The sequence below is a fragment of the Cyrtonyx montezumae genome, unplaced genomic scaffold (assembly GCF_038088225.1).
Source record: "Cyrtonyx montezumae isolate F1298 unplaced genomic scaffold, pur_monq_1.0 scaffold_3, whole genome shotgun sequence".
Taxonomy (NCBI): Eukaryota; Metazoa; Chordata; class Aves; order Galliformes; family Odontophoridae; genus Cyrtonyx; species Cyrtonyx montezumae.
In genome coordinates this window covers 105,103,520-105,115,550 of record NW_027072034.1, presented here as the reverse complement: position 1 = coordinate 105,115,550, position 12,031 = coordinate 105,103,520, and the positions used below count along the sequence as shown (strand labels likewise).

The following is a 12,031-nucleotide window of genomic DNA, read 5'->3' as shown; positions in this document are numbered from 1 at the left end:
AATGTTTAATTGGAATTTCCTTTGTTGGAGCTTGTATTTGATGTTCTTGTCATTTTGCTGTATAATTCTGAGAAGACTGACCTAATCTTTGCTACAGCAATAGGATTCCCTCCTTACCTTTCTCTTTTTAAATCTGAACAAACCCAGATTTCTTTGCCTATGCTGACACATCATGTGCTCCAGCATAATTATTGTAGCAGAGGCTGCCCTCCAGACTTACTCCAGTGTGTCCCAAGTATTTATTTCAAAGCCCCAAACTTCACATGGTTCTCAACTGTGGTCTTGCACGTACTAAGTAGATGGGAAGAGATACTTCCTTTGGCCTACTGGCTACACTCTCGTAACATAGCTCAGCTCTGGTTGATGTTCTTTGCTGTGTGGACACATTGTTGATTTACATTTGACTGCTTTCCCATGTATGCATGGGTTTTCCTTCTCCCAGAAGCAAGACATTCTCCTGTCTTTTCGCATTTGTGCTTGGATATTCTCTGCAGATGAATCTGATTTGCTTTTTAAGGTTAGTTCTGTAAAGCAGAGAGTGATCTTTTTTCTACTCCTGAGAGGAGCAGTCTTGCTTCAGAATGTGGAAATGGACCAAGTCAGTATTTGCTTGCCAAGAATAGGAACGAGAACGGAACTGAAGCCTGAATCTAATAATGTCAGGGCTTTTTACTAGTTTATTAATTCATCTCTGCTGCTTTTATTTTTTTTTCCTTTTCAAATATTTGGTGTTTTGCTTCCCTTTTCCTTAGATCTCTGCCCAGGAAAGCAGAAGAAAAAAGAAAGAATACATGGACAGTCTGGAAAAAAAGTAAGCCAGCCCCCTTCCTGTTTCAAATGGGCCAATGGCACTGGTTGCTGAAATAGGAAGGGATCCAGCTGCTGCTGATGGGACTGTTTTGTGCACAAAGTGCCAGCTGCCATCTCGTGGTTGTGACTGAGAAAAGGCCCTTCTTTAGTCTGCCTATACGTTTGCTGAGGTGCTGTGTACGTAACAGCCTATCACCTGCACATAGCTAATGTGCTGGCAAAGACCTTGAACATTATGTAAGACAAGACCTGTCTACTATTAGCCTTCCACTCAGGCAACTGTGCTAGTCTAGTGGAGAGGCATTGCCCACAGAAAAGTAGGGTTAGGGTGAGTATAGTCTGTCTTCTGGTGCCAGTGTAACCAGAAATAGGAAGTGTGTGAGATAAGATTTCCTGGGAGAATAAGCAGAGAAAAACGTGACCAATTGCCTTCCTTTAGCAAGAAAAGGCCAAGCCCTCAGTTAGTGATTTATATCCTAGATTAATCTTTCTTCTAAGAGAGAAATGTTCGGTATTTTTCTTATGCACTTCACCAGATGGATCTGCTAAAAACCATTAACTATTTCTTATGATGATACCCTTGATGTAATTTACTTTTGTTCATATCTCTTTATGGATGAGCCTTGATTTCTCAGAGTTAAGACTCTTGTGAAATTGCAGCATATATGTACAGATATTAAAGTAGTTCTCTTTCTGTTTTTCCTCACAAAGCTATTCAGGATGGTTCTGCTTGTCTTATAGGAGTCCCATATTTTTACTTTGACTTCTTATGTCGCAGGTCAAATGATAATATTCTTTAGTTTAGGGGAGTTTTCAGGGACAGTGAAGAAATGAGTACTCTCTTGGAAGTGAATCTTCTGGCTTATTAACCTCTATAAACTTGAAATTCAAGGATCTGATTTCAGGAGATTGACATTTGTTGCATTACTTAGTGCCTTATCCTAACAATGAAATGTACACATGGAACACTGTTGCACAGAATAATTGCTAACAATGCAAACATCATATTCAGTGACATTTGGAGTATCTGTCCTGTGGTCTGATGCACATAGGAGGTCATAGCAAGGTCTTTCTTATTGCTATTTCAAGGATTAAAAAGTTGTTATAGACCACCCTGAATAAACTGGGCCAATAGTTTAAGTACTATGAGCTGATGTTCTGCAGCTAGTAGTATCTATTGCAATGCCAACTACACCATGAATTAAGATTAAATATTATCACTGAATTTAGTTGGGCTAGCTTTTTCATTAGATATAGGCAAAATCATAGAGCTCTCTGTGAAAGAAAATTTGGGTTGTTTTACAAGTTCTTGAATGTAAAAAACAGTCATTTTTTAATCTTTCCTTGTGTTGTCTCCAGAGTTGAAAACTGTTCAAATGAAAACAGTGAGCTACGTAAGAAGGTTGAAGTCCTGGAAAGTACTAACAGGTAAGGTATGAAAGGATTAAAAAAAAAGATGGAGCGTGATATTACAGTAAAAAATAAAATCTAAAAATTAAGACATCAGTTGAAATGTGAAGAATAGCTGTATCTGATCTGGCTAATGTCAGAGAAAGAGATGGAGAACAGTTATTGTGACAGTGCAGTGCAATGTAAGACATAGGGGCTTTGATATCAGCTCTTAAACCACCTCCCTAGCCTGTTGTTTGTTTACCTTTTATTACCCTTCTTTGTGTTCTTCCTTTGCCTAAGGAAACGTGATTAATTATTGATACCAAACAAAAAACTGCAGCCCAATTCTCCAGATTGTCCTTTGTCAGTGAAAGACTGCTTTTACAGAAGGCCTTGACCTGCAACGTGACACTTCAAGAACTTAGTCGCTTAGTCACTGGACTGCTAGATACCATTGCAATTGTTGTACACTGTTCTGATCGTCTGACACACCATTAGTATCTTTCATTTTAGGAAAGAAAACTTCCTTTGTAGGGATAATCAGCTTCCCATTTCATCATTTTGGATATTATCCAAGAGTGGAGTGTCAGTCATGGCTTATGCTCAGTGTGTTCTCTAATGAAGGCAGGTTCCAATGAGTAGGTACTAGATGAGTCAATTGTTAATACCTTCTGGTTAGAGGCATTTGAAATGATGGTTGAATATTGCTGCTGAACGTGATGGTAGCAATGAAGTGTGGGAGAAGGCTGGATTTTATAGATAAGACCCACAGCCATGAAAAATGGCCCTAGAGGTTGTCTGGCAGCCAGTGTATTGCTAATTGAGTGGCATGTGTTGTTTCTAATCTCCGGATCCAATCTCTAATTTCATGGAGCCAGACCCTCTAGCACTGTAATTTGCTAGAGAGTGTCTCCCACACACTTCTCATGCATAAAGACATCTGCTGCTTGTTTGAAGGGAGCCTAGCCATTTCTGTCCCTCCTGTATCTTCCTGCAGGATTTTACATAAAAGAGGCAGGAGTTGTTCTGTAGGTGTGGAGTAGAGTTGACTCTCAGAATCTGTCCCAGTACTGAAGGTGCTGAAACCAGCTGCTATAAGGAAGAGTCCATCTGTGAATGACCACTCAGGGACAACCTGTTGTCAAGCCTTGAATTTTCTCCCTAGTTTGCATAAGTTTGGTCAACTATTTACATCTATTGAGTTGTTGAAGCTATAGTTACAAGAACTGCTTTGTTAATGTTTTTCAGTTTTTTAGGCAGGGCCTTTCGCATCTTCTTGTTATTTTATCTATTCCCTTTAGCATCTTCTTGTTATTTTATCTATTCCCTAATGCTAACTGCTTTAAAAATACCTATCTGTCTATGTGATATTATCCCTCATGCTCAGAGCATATGCGATGAGTTGTATTGTTTTCTTTCTTCTGCAAGAGCACCGATACTGATATGCAGTCTCCTGCAGAGAAGCAGATGTTCCTGACCCTCTGCACAAAAATTCTTGTATCTCCTGGTGATGCTGGTTTGGGTATTAGATATAAACTGTACCTAAAAACTGCTAAGGCTTCAAATTTGAGTACTGAAAAAATTGTAAAAGTTCCTTATTTTTCTAAGTTCCTAGCACAGTCATGCACACATATAATTTATTTAATATGCCCAAAACATGGACCCAGTTGACTTCGGTTGCAGCTTTGAGGATTTAATGCAGTAAAAAAATGAAAACTTCTTTTAAGGTTTTATTTAGAAGTAGATCTAGCAGTGATATAGCTGGGTTGTTGGTTTTTTTTTTCTTTTTTTTTTTTTTCCAGAAAATCAGAAGACTTGAAAAGGATAAGAACAGGAAAATAGTACTGTGATTGCATGTGGAAATGCTGACGTATTCAGTGTAGATGAAGACAAAGTTGTTATGCTTTTTAATGTTGGAAAATTGGTCTGTAGTTGCTCACCTAAAAGTTTATGCGAATGTATGTGCAGTCAATGTGTTTTTATAGTCTGGCTGGAGTTGAGAGGAACTGACAGGCAATTTCCTAAATACACAACTATTTAAACACCAGAGTTTTCCTTCTGTATGTGCAACCAGTTTTTCAGAGTATGTTGTTATTCTCTATATATAGAACAAATTTTGCACAGATACATACCTAGGGAACCCTGCTTACGTTTTCTGGCTCCAAATCATGGAAGTGCTGCAATTTCTTCTGATAAAAGCGTGGCATGAAAAAATTTAGAAGAACCTTCCCTGAGAGACTGCCTTAGCCTGAAATTCCAGATCTGAAAAGACTTGACGTAAAAGCTGCAGATGTGGTCCAAAAAAATTGCATCCAAAAGTATCTTCTTTGCCTTTCATATATCTTAAAAGGCAAGGCAGGAGTCTGGGGATCAAGATGCAGGGGCGTTTTTAATTCTCATTAATGTGAGTGGGTGTCTGCAGCTTTTTTGGCTTCTTCAGTATTAGAACACTAGCATACGTTTCCTCTCCTAATTTAAGTGACTCAGCCTCTTACAAGAAACCCATCCAAGTTCCTTCCTAGGTAGTATTCTCAAAACTACAGGAATACCTTATTACTAGCGTGTCTTTTAAGTCTTGTAGCCCCAGGTGAGCCAGGATCTCATTGGCTTTGGGTCACTGATGTCTTAGAAGGATGTGAGAAAAAGCTACATCAAGACTTGAGCTGACTTGTCTCCGTTGCCAAGAAGGCTTGATCCATTCATCTGGTGACACTGGGACTGAAGGCAGAAGCTGCCATTAGTGTAGGCTTTGATTGTTCTCCATGACACCAGTGCTGTGTAGGTAGGAGCCATGGCTATTTGGGCTTAAAGACAGGATTGAAACACCAGGTACTGTGTGTGTGACACACGAGAAGTACCTTTGTTCTTCACTTCTATTAAATCTGTATTTAGAAATATATTGGTGGTCACTTGTCCTGGAGAAATTGGTAGAAATAGGGATTAGCATGTGATTATGAGTGTAAATATTGCTGAGACATGTGAACAATGCATGCAAGTAGCTGCTAGAGTTGCTCTGGTGAAGTAATGACTAGTAAGTTGTGCAGATGTCCACTCTGAAAGTACCTTAAAGGCAGTGGTTTTATAAATACGATTGGGATGTTTCTGCAGTGCTCTTGCTTCTGCTTAAGATGCTGTTGTAACTCTCAGTCAAATTGAATTGCATACCAGTCTGACCCACCAAGGGTTTATCGGCACCAAAACTGCCTGACTTGGCTGGTTTACATGTCTGTTCCTTCATTTGAGGCTGATAAGCCCACTTTACCAAGCCTTTTGCAAGAAGGCTTTGCATCTGGATTTAAGTTACAATGAGACATTTTGCACTCTATACCACTTTCATAACAGCTGATAAAGGTTGGCAGCACTGGAGCAACTCCTTGTTTTTTAAGCATCAGGACAGTGTTTTTATGCGGAAGCATCTTTGATGAAAAAAATACTGGGATTTCTTGTTTGTGATTCAAATTAGAAAATTAGAGGATTGTTTGTTTTGTTTATTTTGCTTTGGAGTGTTCAGATCTTTCAGTGAAAACCTTACCTTGACTGGGCAGGCAGAGAAGTAATCTATGTGTAAAATTGGAAGAGAATGTTTTTTCTCCTTTTTTATCAATCAAAGTTAAGTTTTGATCCTTGAAATACTACGTTGAGGAATATTGTATTGAGGAAGCGTCCCATATGACTAGGTCCTGCAGTGACAAATTTCCTCTGCTGACTGAAAGCATCACTGGAAGCAGAGGGGAAGCCTTGACTTGTTCCTTACTCTGATAATGAAAAGAATCCTTCTGAAGAGCGTTTTGTGAATGCGTACATGAAAATAAGACATCATGGGCAGAGTGGATTTGCTGGGAGTGTTGGAAAAGAAAGCAGGAGTCTTCAGTTACTTTACAGCTTTCCTATTAGGTGGTTGTCTTGGCAGGGAAAAGCGTGAAAGCACGTTCACACCTCCTGCGGAGGTGACCCTCTAATTGAATATCACTGCGAAATGTGTCAGACACAGTGAAAATAATCCCTGTGGGTACAAAGCCCCTTCTGCACGCTGCTTTGGGATTGCATTTTCTCTTGTTAGGATTTAGCCATTGGCAGTATGTTTCACTAAGAGCATTCTTAGTCTTCCTACTGAAGTTTAGTGGGAATATCTTGGTATAAGCTTAGTCCCTGTTCTTCAGAGCAGCGAACTGCTCCAGGGAACTGCTCCTTAGCCCTCTCTTCTTAGTCCAGGTCATTGCTGTAGTCATCCACTAACAATGAAGGCAGCTTGAGTGTGGGAAAGATCTTTTCACCTTGGAATCCAGTGTTCCAACATTTCCTATTCAGATAGAGCATGAAAGCTCCCATTTTGATGATGTCAAAGTAAACTCCTATTGTATCATATCTGAGCCAGTGTCTGTTGTCCTCTCAGCAGACGTTCTGTTGAAGTGAACAAGGGAGAAAGACATTTCATGTGAATGTAGTTGGTCAGAAAGGTGAGAGATGAATCTTCTTCTGTGTATACCTCCATAATTATACTTTTCAAAATGAACATTTTGGAATCAGCACTCCAGGCCCACTCTTCCCAGCAGGTTGTTTAAATGGGACACAAAAAGGCAGAGATGAGCACAACTACGTATTCTCTCTATTGGTATTCTCAACAGCCATTAGCTCTTTTCTCACTGATGCCTCCACAGAAAGAGGCAAGAGTGATCAGCATTTCAAGTCTGCAGCTCTCAAGCCGAGGAGAAGAGCTCCTTTCTTCTCAAGCCACAGAGCTCTTCTCTGTCAAACCCAATGACTCAAGCCTGAAACAGGTTGGGAGTGATTTAATCTTTCATAATAGCACAGAAATTGCAGTGCTAAAAAGGCATTGCTGTGTAACACGGCATGCGCTGGGAATACTGTATGTAGTGTGTACTGTGCCATGAAATGATATATCCTCTGTATGCAAATCTTTTTGATCCCTGTGCTGTGAAGTGGATGGAAGGAAGAGACTGGTGAGAGATGGTAGCAGAGAGAAGAGTGTTAGGATGGTTTCACTGACATGATGGATGTTGTTTTCATCTCTTAATTTGTCTGTGGTCTCTAACAGTGAATGAAGGACTCAAATGCATCAATTTCTTCTTTTTAATACTGAGCTGCAGAATAACCTCTTTTCTCGAGAGCATGCAATACACCCTTAATAAGCTGAAAAGGATCTGCTGGCCCAGATAAATCTGTGCTGTGAGCATGCCTTGTGCTCATTTCAGGATGCATTCCTGAAGTCCTTGAATGCATTAAACTCTAATTAGCAATGATCATTGATGATTAAAAAAAGTCTATAATAATGCCAGACAAGTGTATATTGAGCTGTAAAGGCACCTCTGGGTCTGTCCTACAATTAGCTTTTAGCTGGTTTGATCTTAAAATAATCTTTCTATTTTCTCTGACATCCTAACCTTGCCTCTCATTCTAGCATTTGATGTCATGGTCTCCAAAGTTATTGCCTGGAGTTCTATGGGGGTTACCCTCAGAAACAGATAGTGAGGCTTACGTAAGAAGTGAAAAATAAAATTGGAAACGAACAGCAAAATTGATGTCTTGATGCAACATTGTATGATATTTGACTGTGTCCAGGCCAGATGTTTGGGTTGTTCCTTCTCTGTTAGAAAGCTCATATGAAAACAAAATGGAAACTGTTGTGAAAACCCAGTGTCAATTATTCTTTGAGATCGTTTCCCACTTAAATGATAATATCCTGACCGTAGCCATTGGTGATGCTACAGCAAAAGAAAACCAGCAAGTGAGGCAAAAGGATACCCTCCTGGTGCACAAGAGTTGACTCTAACCAGCAGAGAATTGCTGTTGTCATTGTTACCTCTGAAAGGCATGGTCAGAGTTGCTGCTTCAAGCAACAGTGTTTTTTGTAAACTCCTGGAGAGTTTGGCAAATAGCAATGAAGTACTTCATTTGGCAAATGTATTTATGGGAAATTAAGTCTACGCTTTAAATCCCTTTCTTCAAAAATGATCCAATTCATTGTACAGCAAGTTTTCAGAAGAACAGTGTAGAAGTATACTTCTACCACCAGTAATAGCAATGACAGACTTGCTTTTGCACCATTTCAAATAATTGTGAAACTTCTGCTCCATTCATGATAGGTTGTACAAGCAGTCACTCATTTGCACATAGAGCAATTCCTGTTGTTCGAACACTTTCCAGAATTTCCTAGAGAAAGTCTGGAAGTACTTTTTATTTAGAAGGTCTGAATAAGGTAAAGAAGTTATTGTTCAGGACCTTCAGCTGAGGGAATGGGAAAAGATCTTTTTGAAAGATCCACTACTAATACATACTGGATTTTGTAAAAATTAGACGCATTCCTTACTTTTAATTTCAAGGGGAGGACTTCAGTCATCTGTGTCTTATTGTAACAGCTAAACATATTACTGCCAGATAGGTGTAGAATTTGAAGCAAAAAGCAAGTAGATCAGCACATCTGATGCTCACATCTGTTGTCTTTGCTTTCTAGAACACTTCTGCAGCAGCTGCAGAGACTCCAGGCCATGGTTGCTGGGAAGGTGTCCCGTTCATGTAAGGCAGCTAGTACACAGACAGGGACCTGTCTTATGGTGAGTACTCTCTAAAGCCAGGGATTGGAGAGGATGAGGTTCTGTTTCCACTGCTCAAAAGCACAGCCCCTGTTCTGCTAAGCAGAACACTTAAAAATTCTCAGGTTGGGAAATTTCTCTTGATAATTTAACACTTGATTCTGAGGGAGGTGAGACTCCTGACTTATGAAGGAAATGCAATAAATTGTGGAGGAGGCCAGGCCTGTGCTTTTGCAGGTCTGCTGCACCACTGAAGGAAGCAGCACTACTCCTCTTGGTGACCTGTTTTATTGTTTCCTACAATTTTTTATGTTAGAAATGGTATCTAGAGCTGTAAAATGAAAACAAGGGTGCCCTTTGATTTTTAGCTTTTAGATACCAGTAAAAATAAACTTTTAATTCTGAATAAAAATATGACTAAGGCTGTAAATCTACTTCTGTTCTATTTCAGTAATGTCTGTCAGGATAAGAAAGGGGTTAGTATGAAGCTCTTCCTTCCTTACACTCAGCCAGCAAGTTCCCTTTATGCTTGTGCTATAAATTGATGGAAGTTATATTCAAGGCCTATGCTGTTTTCATCGTTTGCCAGCCTCTCCGTCACTTTTAAGCAAGACTGAGGCCAGCAGCAGAAATAACCTTAGAAATTCCCAACAGTATCTGTAAAACACACATGGCAGTTGTGTCTGCTTTTCAGCTTTGGGAAGAAATAAGGCAAGAGGCCAAAATGATGTCAAACATTGAAGACAAGCTCCAGCATTAAAGTGCCGAATTCGTTCTTGTGTATGTGCCTTTGCTAAGAGGTGTTGTAGGTAGTGACAAAAATAGCCTCAAGTAACTTGTTTTGATAACATATCAGATCTGCTTTGTGTCACTTCTTTGTTTTGATGTGCATGTGGCACTGAGGTTTAGCAGGCATGGTGTGGATAGGCTGGTGGTTGGTAAGATGATCCTAGTGGTCTTTTCCAACCTTTATGATTCTATGTGTGGGTCGAGAGATGGTGCACCTAACCTCTTTCACCTTCTCCCATTGCCAGATGGTGGTGCTGTGCTTTGCAGTTGTTTTTGGCAGCTTCTCTCAGAGCTATGGACCATATCCTTCTGCTACCAAGATGGTGTTGCCCAGGCAGCATTCCTCACCAGAGTCCTACACAGACTCCATTGGTAAGTGACCACCGCCTGCTCTTCATCACTTCTTTTCCACCTCCATCCCCAAAGCCCTCCCCAGGCACCTCTTGCTTTTTCTGCTACTTAGATGGCTGTGGTTTTCAAAGAAGATATCTTGGCAAATTATGCTGATGACAGCAGACTTCATAAAGATTAACAAAGCCCTTCCTCACCAATCTGCTCAGTACTTCAATTTAGAGCCTTTTTGTTTCTGTTTGAGGAACTAGTAGTCTGTAAGAGGTAGCTTGGAGAAAGGAGAACTTGATTTCTGCTCCTTTCCACATGTTCATACTGTCAGTAAGAACAACTATCAGCTGGTGTTTCTTTTGCCAGTGTCATCTGAGGGGCTGAGGATTGAATGGGAAGCTTAGTATTACATAGCAGTTAAGAAGTGGTTGCATTAAACTTACATTATTAAAGTGATTACTTCATTTTGCTCTTGTTCTGTGAAGAACTTCCTTGATTCCTGCCTGGAATATTGCTGCAGTGTCTTCCCACAGCTATCAAACCACCAATTAATCATGATGAAGAGACCTTTGCGTCTCTAGTTCCGCTCTAACGGTTTCCATTTCCTGAGATGACCAGTGCTGTGCTCTTTGACCTACTTGTTTCTCATCTCTCTTTTGCCTTCTGTCTTCGTACCCAGTGAGATCACGGAGTTTGCTAATTTATGAAGAGCCTCACCAACTGGAGGAGTCGTCCAGCCCGATCTCATCTGCAGATCGAAACGACAGGCATGCAGATCCCCCTAAGTATGCGGCGCTAGCTCTGGAAGCTGTGCCGGTGATGCAGCGGGATGATATCATGGAGTTCACAATAGCCAACGAGACGCGGCTAGAGAAGGCGGTGCTGCTGGGCCTACAGCAGCACAGGTGAGTGCATGGTGGACTGTGTGAGTGAGACAGGTGTTTGAGGTCTCTCTCATGGAGGCCAGCAGTAAGACTGTGCTATTCTGGGCACTGTGCAACTTGAAGTAACACTTCGGTCTGTCTGAGCAGCTTATAGGCAAAGGTACTGACACCCTTGTCTGGAGAAGTGGTTGCAATAATACTCCAGTAACAAAGCTACTGAACTCAATGCTAGCCCCTGTAAGCCCATTAGTTCTGCCTCCTCCACTTCTTTAAGCAGTTATGTGCATATCCCCTAAAGGAGTAAGTTTTTGCCAGTTCGGTGGAAGTGTGAGGCTATGATTCATGGGGCTTTGTAAGAGTGTAGGGTGTGAAGAGCTGAAACTTCCCACAGCAGCAATCTTACTAATGCATGCTGAGGAAGGTTAGCAGGATTTGACTTAGAAAAAAAACAAACAACAAAAACCTGTAAGGTTCTCTGAACTGCTTAATGTGGAATTCTTTCATAATTTTTTTTTTTATCATGAATGTATGTTTGGGTCCTCTGTGAGGAGAGATTCACTAGTAAAATATATGGCTGCAGTTTTTCTTCCAGTGGACCTTTACTTGTCCTGCCACTGTTCTGTTGCCTCAGGTCTTGGTCTCTGTTAACAAGCAGTAACAAACACATCAAAGAGTTGGATTGTGTTAGGAGGAATGCTTTTCAGACGTCTAGGTTGAGAGTGTCACCCCAAGTGCGCCTTCTGAACAAGTGTGTCAGAGTTATACCAGGGCCAAAGAGATGACTAATTCAGTGTGTTATCATACTGCAACTGACAACTGCCTGTTAAAATACTGAGTGCCTTTTTTGGATTAGCCAATTTGAGCAGGATGTGCACTTTTAAATATGACTATTAGTGTTAACCTTCGTTGTTGCTTTTTTTTTCCCCTACAGAGTCAACTCCGAAATAGAAGGAAACGAAACATTGAAGATAATTGAAATAGATAGAAGAGTCAATGCCACCTCTTAAAAATAAAAAGGCCTTTTTTCTTGACTTCCCTCTTTCCCAGGTATTTTCAACCAAAGTCCCCCTGACTTGTCATCCTCAGTGAACCAAAGCACAAAAGAGGGAGTTGACCAAATTCTGCATTGACTGGTGAGATTGTGACTGCAGATGGAATCTCTCGTCTTGTGACTCCCTTCCTTACTTCACAGGATCCCTACATTTGCTTTTATTTCTTTCCTGTCTGATAATACAAGGGCAGGGTTGAGTTATGATGGCAAAC

The 12,031-nt window shown here is 40.6% G+C and overlaps 1 protein-coding gene across 3 annotated transcripts in view; it reads left to right on the top strand.

Moving 5' to 3' along the window:
- The window catches only part of CREB3L2 (cAMP responsive element binding protein 3 like 2), a 75,402-nt gene extending 63,603 nt beyond the window's left edge, over positions 1-11,799 (top strand). For all 3 annotated transcript variants that reach the window (XM_065742700.1, XM_065742699.1, XM_065742698.1), the window contains 6 exons: positions 753-811; positions 2,170-2,238; positions 8,675-8,774; positions 9,788-9,914; positions 10,564-10,789; positions 11,700-11,799. In XM_065742700.1, coding sequence (XP_065598772.1) covers positions 753-811; positions 2,170-2,238; positions 8,675-8,774; positions 9,788-9,914; positions 10,564-10,789; positions 11,700-11,775 — 657 coding nt within the window. In that variant the 3' untranslated portion in view covers positions 11,776-11,799. The remainder of the gene's footprint in view (positions 1-752; positions 812-2,169; positions 2,239-8,674; positions 8,775-9,787; positions 9,915-10,563; positions 10,790-11,699) is intronic.
- The last annotated feature ends 232 nt before the right edge of the window (positions 11,800-12,031 follow it).